This window comes from Ostrinia furnacalis, unplaced genomic scaffold, assembly GCF_004193835.3.
Source record: "Ostrinia furnacalis isolate ACB-3 unplaced genomic scaffold, ASM419383v2 OfSCF2395, whole genome shotgun sequence".
NCBI lineage: Eukaryota > Metazoa > Arthropoda > Insecta > Lepidoptera > Crambidae > Ostrinia > Ostrinia furnacalis.
The window spans coordinates 460,416-475,955 of NW_021132634.1; the positions used below are offsets into that span (position 1 = coordinate 460,416).

The 15,540-nt window shown below is 41.3% G+C and overlaps 2 protein-coding genes across 15 annotated transcripts in view; both read left to right on the forward strand.

Moving 5' to 3' along the window:
- Positions 1–15,540, forward strand: part of Cdep (Chondrocyte-derived ezrin-like domain containing protein) — a 73,137-nt gene that overhangs the window by 40,343 nt on the left and 17,254 nt on the right. The window lies entirely within an intron of this gene.
- On the forward strand, positions 677–13,810 carry LOC114355373 (uncharacterized). Its single transcript, XM_028308180.1, has one exon. It carries the CDS (start codon positions 1,161–1,163, stop codon positions 11,049–11,051), a length of 9,891 nt encoding a protein of 3,296 aa, XP_028163981.1. The 5' UTR covers positions 677–1,160; the 3' UTR covers positions 11,052–13,810.

The following is a 15,540-nucleotide window of genomic DNA, read 5'->3' on the forward strand; positions in this document are numbered from 1 at the left end:
TCGTGCTGCCCAAGCAGCGCTCCAGCTTCCGCGAGTCCTCCGAGCGCCTCGAGTACGAGCTCTCGCAGACCAACATGTACTCCGCCTGCCCCTCCGCGCGCTCCTCGCGCTCCGGCGGCTCGCTCGCCGCCGAGGACGGCTCCGCGGGCCCGCCGCCGCGCCGCCGCAGCGCCTCCTGCCGCAACCTGCGCGACTTCAGCTTCGACGACGCCGGCCGCGCCAAGCGCTCGCACGCGCGCAGCGCGCTCGCCTCGCTCGACTCCTACCACGCCACGCGCCGCGTCGACTCGCCCGTCACGCGCTACGACGACGCGCGCCTGCTCGCCTTCGCCTTCGGCCGCGGCTCGCTCGACTCGCAGCGCGAGCTCATCGGCCGCGCCTACTCGTCCTCGTTCCCCGGCGCCGGCGGCGAGCCGCGGCCCGAGCAGCCCGCCTTCCCGCGCGCCGGCTCGCAGGACGACGTCTCGCACGACAGCTACGAGGTCATCGAGCGCTCGGACGACGAGTCCGAGCACCGCCGCTACGCGCGCGTGCGGCCGCGCTCCGACGCGCTGCGCACGCGCTCGTGCTCGCTGGACTCGGGCAACGACCTGCCGTCCGACGACGACCGCTCGCTGTCGCACCTGTCCGAGTGCGACGACCGCGAGCCCGAGCCGGACGCCGGCGTGGGTAAGTACCGGAGCGACGACGACCTGCCGCTCGACCCGTTCCTCATCGACGACCCGCGCGTGTTGCCGCGCGAGAAGCTCTCGGTCCGCTCCGACGGCAGCTTCTACAAGGAGATCAAGCGAGCGCTCGGCTCGCGGACGTCCAGCCAGGAGTCGAGGAGCGAAATTTACGATTCGAAGTTATCGAAGAGCAGCGCGGAATCCAGCAAGAAATCTCGCGACAGCGTGTACCATACGGACAGTAAGAAATCTCGCGAAACGCTCAAAAGTAAGAGCTCCGACCGCTCCGGCTCGAGGACGTCGAGTCAAGACTCGAAATCGGATTACTACGATTGTAAAAAGAATTTATACGAACCCGACGAGATAGGGCTGCGTCGGCGTAGCATTACGAGTGTCCAGAACGCGTACATCGATCCGTTCGAGCCGATATCGCCGTCTTCTAGTCCCGATTCTGCTAAAGATTTCTATGACACGCAGTCTACGTTCATAGGCATGGAGAAACCCGAGTACGGTGAAAATGTTAGAACCTTATTTGATAAGTCGCACGAGGATTTGATAGCTAATCTCATTAACTCGCCTAATTACTATCACATACCTACTCCGTACTCGACGTTTCCCAGCAACACCAAGCATAAGGAACCAAGTCCGATGCATTCTGCTAGTTTGCAAAATGTGGAATTGGACTCGTACGCTCACTATTCAGACATAAGTCCTCCTAAGAAAGTAGATGAAATATCTACTGAGGAGGAGGAAATGCATCCACAAACTACACACATATGGCCCGAGAAAATAGCTGGCCTCGATACAGAAATCGAAAGTAGTAGAGCGGCAAAAATGCATAGCTATCAAAGACGTCGTTCTTCTGACACTGTGTTCAGTTTCGACAAAGAAAAGATAGAATCTCTCACACGTTCGACGAGCAAAGAGAATGCTCCAAATTCTCACCTCGTAAAGGAATCTTCTAATGAATCTGACGTGAACGTGCGTGTTCTACCCGCCATGGACAGTATCGAGTACACGAAAAACAAAGTGAATAAAGCCGCCTTACAGTCCGGCACTCCACCGATACTGCAGTCAGAGTTTGATAAAAATATGCGAGGGAAAGTCCACACTCACATTGTGCGGAAAGAAAGCTTGAAAGAGGAATTGATGGCAAAAACACACTTTGATGAATATAATCCGAAGCTTATTCTGGATACTAGCTCCAGTAGCCGTTTGGCGGACACCGCTGTTCCATACACCCACCCTACTGTGGAAAGGACTAAAAGTGATCCGAATAGTCTTGCCAATCGGCCGCGCTTCAGTAGTGTCAATTCACGTAGACACGTCTTGATGCATCAAAAGTCAATCGATTTAACTCCAGCAGAATCAAGTGACGAAGACTACATATTCCGTCAGATTCCTAGCGCTCCACCGATCGCAACTAAACGGTCTCACTTTGAGTTGCCTTCAAGGCTCCCAGATCATGTGCGTCCACCTTTCGATTTACCAAAGAATTACTTTAAAGAATTCGACGCGTTCAAAGCTGGATTCAAAGATAACAAAAAGGTTGTCGATGACGGTTATGACATACCATACGTATTGCATAAAAGGCACGTTATGAATGGAACGGCCCCGTCTCCAAACGACGACAAGAGACAGCCACCTGATATTATAATGCTTCCGCCTCAGAATGGCCGCCACATTGTCAGCGCGCACCCTAGGTGCAAGTATCACGATCATCCGAAGTCACCTCGGTCTCCAAAGTCACCGAAGTCGCCTAAATCTCCAAAATCACCAAAGTCGCCCAAATCTCCGAAATCGCCAAAGTCGCCCAAATCGCCAAAATCGCCAAGAAACAGTATCCAAGTTGAACATAGTTCCAAATTCTTGGAAGTTGAGAGTCGTGACTTCCTGTTCACGCAAAATATAGACTTGTCTAAGGTGGATCCGATTACATTAGAAGTCGATAAGAGTGGACAGATGCAACACATGCCGAGTCCTAAGCGGGATATCACTAAAAATCTTGATCCGGTTTTGCTTGAAACTCTGAATTCTAAACTCAGCCAGATAGAAAGCGACTCGGCTACGAGCTCCAAAACTGACAGCATCAGACAGGAACCTCAGTATCCACATGATATTAAGTTCACTATTAACGGTCGTAACGTGCAACAACCGCCAATAGGTAAAGAACAAAAGTCAATGACAGCTGCGGAAAAACTTCGCGCTGATATCAAATTGAAATCTGAAAAACTGCCTCCAAAGAGAGGTCCAAAAGGTCGAGGTACTGGGAAAAAAGGGACCGGTGGTAAAATAAAAACGAAGAATAGTAATAAGATTCGAATTACGTCTTTTTCATCTGACGATGAGAGTGTGGATTCAGATGATGTTTTCGGTACAACTGAAGCTGCTCCAAAATTGGAGTTTTCACCCCCGCAATCTCGAAAAGAGTTAGAACCTATACTTCAGCATGAGTATGATAAAATTACATCGGGAGCATGGCATCGTGGTCAAACTATGAGTTCGACTGAGATAGAAGGGTCACCGCCTCAGTGTCGTAAATTAGTAGAACTTGAAGCTAAATATAATCCTCAAATACTTGACAGTGTCAGTGGGAATGCGACCGAGTTGCGACGTATATCTGAACGTTCAATTTCAATTCCGAGCTCTGAAGATGATGTTGCAATTAAAAACGTTCCAGAAATTAAACAAGTCAGTAAAGAGAGTTCTACATGGGAGTATAACGATAACATCCCCTCTCCAATATTAGAGAGTACTGAATTTCTCAAATCAGATGACGAACATTTAGCTGACATGGAAATTCAGAAAGTTACTGGAATACGTATACAATCGGAGGAGAAGAGCGAAGCTTCAAAAGATGACAAGAAAGATAAGCTTGATATCAAAAAGAGTTTACGCGATGAATTGATTTCGCCGATGCTACGTAAGCCTGGCGGAACACCTATTCTTTTCGCACATGCTCGGTTGAACTTATCAGAGGGCTCAGTATTTTCTTTGCAAAGACAAAAAGCAACTCAGAATTCTCCAACAGCTAGTCGCAGAGCTAAAAGCTTGGACACGCCTGTCATTCAATTACACAGGCTCCCGCCTATGAACGCGTTTTCTTCTAAAGATGATACCGTTGAAGATATAAACGAAGAAGGTGAAATACTGGAAGAAAAACCTCTGATCGACGACAAAAACAAAATGCCAACTGTGAAAAAAGATACAATTGAAAAGATTGAAGAAGTTGAAGAAGAGTCTCAGCAAGCAGAGCAAGCTGAAGAAATGAAATCTGTTGTTATAGATCAGGAAGAGTTGCAACTGTTAGAAGATTTAGTAGCTCAGCGACGGCCGAGGTCTTTCAAACGTAGATATGATCTCACTAAATTGTCATCTCAAGCCAAGTCACCGTCTCGATCGCCAATGAGTAAATCGCCTTTATCGAGATCACCGATATCTAAATCGCCTTCAAGATCTCCAACGTCTTCTTTGAACTCACCTAGAGGAAGTATCAGGAAATTATCAGACCTTAGTGAAGATCAGATAGTGCCCGATATTGAGAGAATTAAGCGTAAAGAAAAGAAGAAACTTACTCTCAAGCCTAAACCAGATGAGAAATCTAAAGGCACAAGCAAATTAAATAAGGGAGGTTCACTAGATACTAATGCCACGAAAGTTAAAGCTTTACAAACGCAAAAATCTTTGCCTTCATCACTCAAAGAACGACCTGACTTTTTGACTGTGCCTCCTCTTGATATTGCGCGTGCCAAGAGTCAAGAGCTGGAACAAATCTCAAAGAAAGTTTCCAGAGAGAAATCGAAGTCGTTAGAAAAAATGGACATAAAACGAGGAGGTAGCAAAGAAAGAACTAAATCGCAAGAAGACAGCGATACTGAAATTGCCAAACGAAAGGAGAAGCAACAAATGCTCTTTGAAGCGGCTTTGAAACAGACAAAGACACTTATAAGTCCAGTTAAAGATACTATGCCGCCATTCCCACCACCAGAAGACAAAATTCTGGTTAAGACCGAAGGGGACAAAATAATAATTGAAACAAAAATTAATAGCAAGGCTGAAGACCACGTTTTTATTGCAAAATCACCTAAAAAGCTCGACAATAAATTAACTGGCAAGATCAGCAGAAGCTTTGAAGATCAAAAGACATCTAAAACTAATAACAAAATAAATAAGAGTATGGATGATAAATCAAGCCAATCTCTAGAAGATAAGTTTGATGATCTAGCTGCCTTGCAAAAATCACCGAAAACTTTATCTAAAAAGCAAGAAATAAAGCAACAAATTGAGGGTAAAGTTGTTTATCAGAAAATGTCACCGAGTGCCAAGTCTAAGAGCTTAGACAGAAAGGCTGAAATTCATCTCGATTCAAAGACAAAGTCGAAAAGTTTGGATAGAAATTATGTTACGCCTACATCGGCTTTGGCAGAAGGTTCAGACAAGCATTTCAAACAGGAAACTGTTAAAGTTGATGTTCATCCTGTAGTACAAGAAGAAGTTGAAAAAGAAAAGGCAATCGAGCAAGAAACTAAAGATGTTTCTCCGTCTCATAGCTACAAAGAAAGAACAGAAGATGATTCGTCTATGGAATGGATGACTAATTCGCAAAATACTGTTATTGAAAATGATACACAGACCGTTATTATAGAACGCCGTAAAATGGATATTTACAATAAGCAGAGAGAATTGCAGGAAAGTAGAAGTAATCAGGATGTTCATGAATTGGTCAAGTCAGAAAGAAAACCAGAAGTCGCTCGGTTGACCAGTGAAGAGGAATCGTTGACTGAGGTAAGCGAACTCAAAATGTCTGACGAAAGCAATATGTTAGGTATCTCTTTACCTTATATCGACGCTGATAGTTCGTCTGATCAAGATCAAGGATCGAAAAAGGATAAGAAAACTAAATTATCGCGCGGCCGCAGTGACGACACTGGGTCCTGGGTAGATTATGAGGAATATACTGTTGAAACTGATTTGGCTTTGTCTGACACAAGTAACAAAACCGGCAAAGGCCGAAAAGCTCTTGATACCCAAGGCACGTTTGATGAATCTTCCGCAAGCTTAGTGGAGTTCTTGAAACAAGAATCGATGTCACAAGTGTTTTCTGAAAGTGAAACCGACCGTGAAGGTAAAGTATACAGAGATCCATCAAAAACTACAGACCTGACTCTCAAATGGAAAAATAAAAATAAAATTATTGTCACTCCGCCGCAAGAAAACAGCCCTACTATTGAGAATATACCATTTATAGATTCGAGCACTTCAAAATCAACTAATAAATCTGAATCTGGTGAACATACTGGTAGTTCTGGTAGCGATAAGTCTCCCACTGAGCAAAAACCGGATCAGAAAGCTCTACTTACAGCTAAATTAAGGCGCAATGAGTTATTAAAACTAAGCGCTGAACGGTCAAGAAGCTCGGAGTCTACTTCTTGGACCAGTATTGAGAAAGACGTGAGTCCTTCCAGCGCAAATATTAAAGGAAGCTCCATTGATGATGAATCCAGTGTGAGCTGTTCTATTGCTAGACCGTTGGGCATATCACAAGATATAGAAAAATTAAATAAGAAAGACAGGGAATGCTTGGAAGAATTGAAACAAGCTATGGAATACGGCGAAGAACATTTACTGTCGCAACATACGTTATCCAGTGATCATTCCAAATCAAATTCAAAATCACCATCACCAATTCCAGAACTTACACGTATTGAAAGTCCTCGTAGCCCGTCTAAATATGGCGCAAGAAAATCGCCGACTCCTACCTTGGAAAAACAAGGGCAGGTTGATTCACAAAAGGCACCAACTGATTCAGATTCTAGTTCTGAGAGCATCGATAAAACTGTCGAACGATTATCTCGACCGAGAAAAAGTGGATTGGATAAAATAGGAAAGTGTGTAATTGAGGAATCTGAGTCAAGTCAGTCGGCTGCTTCTAAAACATCAGACTTGAAAAAAGAGTTACAAAAGACAGTAAAGAAAACTAAAATTGCCATCACAATATCACAAGAAGATCAAAACACAACTATCGACTTTGACGATGATGGTAATGTCATAACTTCGTCATTTGAACGCGAATTAATGAAGAAAAGATCCCTTAAAGATACTGATCAAAAAAGTTCATCTAAATCCAGTATGGATACGACGACAACGACAACTCCATCGAAAGGATCGCTGAGCGTTGATGACTCATCTTCGAGAAGAAGGCGACTTGATGATCAAAAAAGTTCTTCTAAATCTAGTATGGATTCAAGGGGCTCTCTCAGCGTGGAATCACGAGGATCGTTTGAAACTACAGAATCTACATCAGGTTCACTGGGCGAGGCTTATCGTCGTGGTGAAGAATTGAAACCAACATGGCGGCCATTCTTTGGTGCTTCGGGAAGTGAGAATAGTACAAGTATAGAAGAAGCATGGATACCGCAAGACCACGAAGGTTATGAAAGCATGGCTCTAAACAAAGAAGTATTCGATCAGAGGTTACTTGATGACTTCCAAACATTTTCGAAAAATCCGCCTCTATCGTCCAATACTTCTAAAGATTCTACAGAAGCTGATTTTACTGACGATCTTAATGATTTTCCAGTGAATTTCTTGTATCCTGCTACTTCTTCTACATCATCTGATGTAGTTATCGGGTATGGCCAAAACTTTGGTCGCACGTTATCCAGAATTTCTGAGCGTAGTACTGCGTCTGAAAAAACTAGTGCGGATGAAGATTCGACGAAAGCTTGCTCTCGGTCTGAAAGTATAAACGAGGAATCGCTGAATTCTAGCGACCATCAAGCTAGTTTGAGTTCTGATCCTCCAAGCAATGCTAATGTTGCGTATATCTCGGATACTGATAGAAGAACATCAGCAGAAATGCCTGACATTCCAATAGATCAAACGAAAATAAGTGAGATGTACGCTGAAACCAAGAAAGACGTAAATAGAGACTCTTTGGAGCCCAAAAAAGAGTCAAAAACTTCTCATAAACCGCCAACTAAGCAGTCATCTGCAAGTGAGAGTCAAGATTCAGAAGATTGGCCTCTCCCTGAGTTGCCTCCACAGGTTGCTATCAAGCACGGTAGTGATGGCAGGCGTGACTCCGGCAGTGAGCATTGGCCACCTCTGCCGCCGAACTTATTGGAGACACCTATTATTGAAAAAGTACATATTTATTACATGAGTAATGAACCAGAGCAGGCTACCAAGGTCACATTACAGTCTGAAAGCTCCAAGGGTCATATAGGATCTGATGATGATAGTGATACTTTGAATAACGATGATGATTTAGAAAAAGATATTCCGGAATCAAAATCTGAAAAGTCAACCGAACACAGTGATTTATCTTCACCGAAAAATATTAAAGTCATACCTTACGATCAGTCCAGTTACATGGTGGAACCTTTAGACAAGCATGATGAATCGGCGTGTCATAAAGGGGTAGTGCCAAGTTATGATAAGTCTTGCTTGAGTGGAACCATCAGCAAAGCAACTTGTCTTATGGGGGATATGGGGGCTTGTTGCACGCGTTCCGAGCATAAATCCTTCGCCATAAAGAGTAACTTGGAAGATAAAGTTATCATAAATCAACCACAAAAGTCTCCCACAAATCATAGTCCTGTTTTCGAAGACGATCATTTATATGCGGATGACGTTTTCGGAGGCGACAGTAAGTCGCTATCGCCCGATTTTGATAAAGGCTTCTCACAACTAGGTACTCAAAAGTACTCATATGGGTCAAATAATTCTGATACATCTATTGATGATTTGCTATCACAATCGCAAACGAATGCCGACGACACAGTACGGGCCGTGACTAAACTTAGTACTGGTAGCGCTGGCACCTGTAAAAGATGTAGTCATAGTAGTCATTCGGAGGAAGAAACCAGTTCGTTTGGTACTGATTTAGATGGGACTGTAAAAATAGGTTTGCCTCCAAAGAAATGCACTCATAGCTCCCATTCAGAAGATACTTCTATATGTCTAAGCATATCAGAGTGGTCCACTGGAACTAACACTGTTCGCCAATACGCGAATCTTTCAGCTTCAGAGAGTATTTCAGCTGTATCCGTTCCTAAAAGTGAGAAATCTGATAATGTTTCTGGGAAAGTGTACACATCTTCTCGTGCGAGCAAAAAATCTGAACAAAAGCCGAAAATCAGTTCTCAAGGTGAAATGAGTTCCAAAAGCAGCAGTTTAGATAAAAGCTCTGAAAACATAAAGTATGATAAATTGTGTAGCTCGGAAACAACTATATCAAGAAAAGGTATAGACAGTAGTTCAGGGACCAAGAGTGACAGCACTCTAACACTGGCTCAATCCATATCAGATTGGTCAGCTAGTACCAGTCATACACTTATCGCGACAGCTCGTGAAGATCAGCATGAAAATGATAACACTAAATCTGACCATACTATTATATCTGAAGTCGTGCCAAATATTGAGGAACCAGTCGACGAAGAAATCCCAGTAATTAAAGAGCCATCGCCAACGAAAGAAATGTTTGAAACGAAGGAACCAGTTCTTAGACTTACTGCTTCATACACCGGTAAGACTGAAAAATCTTCATCAATTAGTTACAGTGATAAGTCTGATAAATCAAGTTCAAGCTCACTGAGTAGTTTGCAGAAACATACAAACGGTGTGCTTCGCTTTGACCAAAGGCTCAAGGGTTTCCAGACAGGCCAAAATGGAGATCGTTATCAGAAAGCACCACCGAAAAGTATGAGCTACGAAGAACAGGGCCACAGATATATGAAACCAACAGTACGTTGTCAAAGTGAGGATAGTGGTTTCAAACCTTACGTAGTGGCTCCTCAACCTGAGCTCGACATCGACATGCCTTCTCAACTTTACAGCCAAGAAGAAAAGCACAGTGAACGGTATCAAAGTCAGGAATTTTCGAATATAATACGAGAAGATGGCAATCACTTCATGAGGTCAGACTATAAGCCGTTAGCCAAACATGCTAGTTATGATGATAAAACTTTATCGAAAAACCAAATAAAGGAATATAAGACCTCGGCACAATATCGCAGTAAGCCGAAGAGTTGGTCTTTCCATGAACATTACCTAGCATCGTCTGAGTTGCCAATGATATCAGTACCAGAGTTGCCTTCTATTCACAGGGAAGTACAAGAGAAAAAGTCGGGTGAAAGATCTGGGAAGACACCTCTTTCCCGCTGTTCGCCTTATTATTCTAGTAGCTTAAGTTCCGAGTCTCCTCCGATACAGCCTCTGAAAACACCAGTCAAGAAATCGCTTTTGGTCAGAAATATTTCCCTAAAAAGCCCTCCGAGTGGCAACGATACTGATAGCTCTTTAGATGTCATAAGAGATCCCAGAGAAAGAATGAGAACGTTCCGACGCAAGAAGCAGGTTACGAGTGCCAGGAAGAGACAGGAGAAAATACAAGATGTGTTGGAGGAAGATTCGACTAAAAGTCAATGTTCTTCGGAAAGTGACAAGTTCCACGGTGGACAGTATTTGGCAGTCGAAGATACACTACGGCGTATGGAGAGTTCCGAGTGTTCTGATAGCTATGTGCCAGAAGTGGAATCTGGTTCCTCAGAAGTTTCAAAAGATTCCAAGAACTATGATGTACAAGAATCTGTTAGTTATTCTGAAGATGAGGGCCAAGCCGAATACGCAAAATACAAAAGTGCCAACTATGAGGCTCAACAGTTTCCTATCAGTATAACGCCAGTTCAGTTCCAAGGTTTCGGTTCTTCGGCCGATGAGGATGAAATGGGTTTCCCGCGATTTGACAGATTGGGTCGCCTGCGTCATCCTTACCTCGATTCCCAGGAACCGCCTTACGTACCGGAGGATAGCCCGCCCAGAGTTTCTTATTCCAATAAAAGCAGCCGTCAGTCATCCCTGAAGAGGACCAAGTCAACCGGGTACCGTCAACCCGAAGAGTTGGGCGAACCTTCGGGTCAGCATCAACCCCGTGTTTACTACGATGAACAAAGCGACCGGGATGATTCTGACGATTACGCTTACCCGATCGATACGATAAAAAGAGCTCCGAAAATGTCTAAATCTGGCAGCTATCTCTTCGAGCGTGGAGAGTCTGTAGCGTATTCTGACTCGGAGTTGCCGCACGACAAAGACGAGTACGAGGAGTACCGCGGCAGCCCGTACCCGGAGCACTACGAGGAGGTGGACATGTTCCAGACGCAGGAGTGCTACCCGCAGTACGAGCACGAGCTGGAGCGCCGCGAGGGCGACGAGGAGCACTACACCCGAGACCTGGACCAACGTTTCAGTTTGAACAATGTTGAGAGGTTTTACTCTAGCCACTACGTAGACTCGCAAGCTTCCAGCGATAGCCCGGAGCAGAAGTTCGACGTGTCGACGCTGCCGCCGCCGCTCTGCTCCGACGACGAGCACGAATAAACGCACTGAAGCAATCTTAGCTTGATCGATTAGTTTGTCGATGTCACCCTCGTCTTGGATGATCGTATGTGTGCAAGCGTCCTACTTATGCGTTTCGATTTTGAATTCTAACTAACGCGTTTAATTGTTACATTGATATTATTAGGGTACCCATTAAATATTTACATTGTCATTTTGAATATTTAGATGAAAATTAATAAAAAAAATATTTAGTGCCAATCCCGATAGAGCAACCCTTTGACTAATCGTGTATAATGCGAACTTATACCTACCTACTTTTAGCTTATTAAGTATTTAGGTGTAGTTATGTGTACTGATTGAAATATCTTAATATTAGCATCTTATTCACGAACTTCTGGTCAATATTAATATTATAATACGATTTGAATTGTCTCTATTAAAATGTTATTCATCTTCGTTTTTTACCTTGCGGCTAAGCTGAAAGGTATGCACTAAATAATTATGCATTTATTATAAAAAATAAATTATGTTAGTTGAATTTATATTAACATAAATATATTATGTATACGGCTGTGAGTTAATTTGTGTGGTGGGATCCTAGATCAAAGTCTTATCAATGAGTATTATTGATTTATTGCTTTAGTCGACTTTCTAAATTCGAGTCAGTAATAAACTTATTCGCATAAAGTGGAATATGCCACTATTACTAAACAGGTTAAATAAATATTTTTTCGACCATATCGACAGTGTCAAAAGCACCCTTGTTGCTCTACATGCAAAAATTGATCTGTGATTCTAGTTAGAAATTACTGTCTCGAATCAGAAATCCGATGAAAATTAGTAATGGCAGGTCAGTTATTTTAAGACGCACAAAATTCTTAATTTTTGTTAAAACATCGGAGGGTAACAATATTTAAGAAAAATATGAAACAATATGAAAACAACTATGTATAAATTGGAATACTTTAGAAAAGGTCGCTAGACTTGCAATAACACATTCCCTTACGATTATACCGCTTGGAAATTAATTTAATCATCAATTAGACTAACGAAAACATAATGGGATCTGCAATCGTGCCAAATATGCTCAATTTTTTCCACCTTTATTATTATGATAATTTTTAAAGGGTTTTAACATATTTTTGTCTTACAATAAGGTAATGGTAATCGGAACTATGAACATTTCATGTTGTGCGAGTGCGTAGTGTAAATTGCCAGTCATCGAAATGAACGATTGGGTGTGGATTGTTTGTCGTTTCTTGATCTCTTAATTTAAGCTTCTTTATTTATAATGGAATAAATTACACAATATTACTTGCCTTTTTAGATTTGTTAAACTGAGCGAGTGTGCGGATGATGGATTTATCAAATAGTTTATTTTATTGATAAGCAAAATGTTGCGTACTTTGAGCGAAGCATCGATTGGTTAAATTTGGCTTAAAAGTAACGAAAAATTAGACGAAATTCTAGCTTAGAAGCTTATTTGTTTAAGCAAATAGATGTGACATCAGTTTGGAAACAAGTAACTTAAAAAACTTCGGTTTTTATTTAGAAGGGTGACACTAGTAAAATTACTATTGATGTATGCTGTTTTACTTTACATGGCTTCTGATTTACTAGTTATTTCAGGCCACTTTTTGAATAAATTATGGTTATGGCAATGCAACCACCAAAGCATGCTATTGTTGATGCCTGCAGGGCTACTACGAAACGCTGTTTATGTAGTTTCGAGTCTATCTGACACCGTCGCTCACACTGGCATCTCGCTTTGCGTGAGAGGGATGGCAACACTCGAAACTTCTGATAACGTTTTTCGGAGTAACCCCGCAGCTTCTCAAAAACATAAGTAATGTTCCCAACGCGTTATAGTGCCAAAGCTCTACACGACCGAGATCCTCTCCAATTGCTTCTCATCCTCACCCTAAATCATTAAGTATACAAACCTAGATAGACCTTGCGATGAAACTGCCATTGTAGCTATGTAATTCGGTTACTAAAACTGTTTCCTAAAATATTCTAGTTAGTCATATACCTAATAATATAATCCACCTCTTAGTTCGGACTTAAGAAGTAAATCAATGGGTAATGTTAGTATATCGATAAGTAATCTAAACTTGCTGCTCCTAATTCACAATAAATCAGCAATATGTAAATGTATAAAATATTAGTTAATCGCCCCTGATTTATTATTTCGCAGATAAAAGCTTGTCGCGACATCAATTTTCATTTATTTCAGCGAACTCATAAAATAATGTATACAAGATGGTCCATAAGGTGACCCGTCATTATTTTTGCTACAATAATTTGCCAATTTCATTATCCAAATGTTTTATTTCTATTTCAATTACCAAGGCATTCATTTCGACATAAAATACCAGCAATTTTCGGTACTAGTTCGAATTGGGTGTTGAATTGATAGACGTGACTTAAACATGAGTATTGTAGTAAAATAGCATAAATCAGATATATGAATGTAATATCTAGTTGATTTAGAATCGTAAATGATCAATTTATTCAATTGGCTGTAGACAATTTAGACGAATGCAATGTCGGTATAGTTTTAAAACGGAGTATTCTTTTCATCTTATACAGGGTTAGTTATAAATTAAAGATGAAAAATATTATAATTTGTTAGTCACCATTACCGACAAAGTGTTGTTTTATGTTGATTATTATGTAGTAGTTAATTTAAACTTATTTTATTGAAAACGGTGTTTGAAGTTTATTGAAAGAATTTATCCCTCTGAGTGCTTAACGTCAGCGTATGCTGCTAAAAGACAATGCCGGAAATTGGCGTCTTTTTTTTCGCGCGGCCATCGACCATACTTTGTTTTTTGCTCAGAATACAGAACAAACCAGAAGGAGTGTTCGATAACATTTCTACGCGGCAACTTGTGTCCAAAATACTTCCCCTCCCGCGCCCCTCTACCCCCTTTAGTGTTACTAGCGCCGTGTGACACCCCCATTTTTGGGGTAAAATTATGTAATTTTTTAAAGAGATGTTAAACAAGTAAAAAATAAGTAAGTGAAATAAGTACACACGGCCAGTGTTAACTATCCATTTCCGTTTTTGCTCTCGCTCTTATCAAATGGTGATTCTTTGCGATAGAACGAGACGACATGACTGGCCATAGGCATAGATAGTACCTACCTACCTATGAATTTAATTTTTACTCCGAAGTAACTAANTATACTATACCTTACAAAACTTGCGCACAAAAAGCAAATCTAGTATGAAAATAATCAAACTTCTAATGCTCGTAACTCAGTTCAGACTGAGTTTAGAGGTATACATGTTATTGTAAGTTTGGTTTATTACACTATTTTGTAATCAAAAAACAAAGTTTGGTCGATGGCCGCGCGAAAAAAAAAAGACGCCACTTTCCATACAAAATCTGGCATTGCCATTTCAACCTCGTCTTCCCGTTGAATTATTTTAATGTTTAATAAGAAATGTGTCTAGTCAAATACCTAGATAGTTGGAACGTGCACTAAATAAAATATATTTTATTTTAATTTTGTTATTAAAATGTCAATTGTACAAATGTTAAGTATTATTAAGCTTGTCTTTTTAATCTGCCTTTACGATTGATAGTAAGACAGGGAACATCCTTCTGTTACAATTACAATCAATTCACTATCGGATTTTGATCTATAAAAGTGAAGCTACTATTTATCGTTAAGGGCAGTATTCTAAATTATTATTGCAGATTTTAACTGTTGTTGGATTCGTTAGTAATTTTAAATCTTCTCATGTATAAAATCTCGAAATTTAATCGTGATGATCTAATGTTGTATTTCGCTCATAATATTCACAATGTGACCAAGCCGACGTTTAATCAAAAACATTTATTCGTATGAGCATCGAGTCATCATGATTGAACTTGCAATGTTGTTTTATAAGTTTTAAGGCTGCGTTCGATACCAAACCAATTTGTGCCAAATCATCGAAATTGTGATCCTAAACGCAGCCTTTCCTAAAATTGCAGATATAATTTTTGTTGTCTCGAATAGTAGTCGGTTTTCTTATGCACGTCAGTGGCGACTAGTTGTGTCTGTCTGCCACTGAGTGCAGTGTTCAATTAATGAAAATAAGCTAAATGTGAACGCGTGTGCACGAAGCAATTTTAGACTATTAGCTATAAGAGGTCGCGACCTCCCTAGTTAGCGCAATAACAATCGGTTTAAAGAATCATAGTGTATAAGAACTTCGACTTTTCGATTGAGATTGTACAATCCGAATAGACTGTAACGTTACGATTTCATTCATTGTTTTAATTTGTATTGTATATCACGTATTTGGATATTGTTTCAAGTGTTGAAATGTTACTTCCTTTTTTGAATTTATATGTGTAAGTGTACGGTATCCCTGCAATACACGACGCCGGCCCCCGCGGTCGGGAATAGTTAAATGAATAAATAAAAGTAAACTGATATCGAGATGTTTCAATGCAATGTTTTACATTTTTGTTCTTTAATTTCGGCCCAATTAATTATTCAAATTGTCAAGCTGCAAGGAATAATATGT

Coding starts and splice junctions, on each gene's coding strand:
- LOC114355373 (XM_028308180.1), top strand. CDS start 1,161: ATGGAGAAACCCGAGTACGGTGAAAATGTTAGAACCTTATTTGATAAG.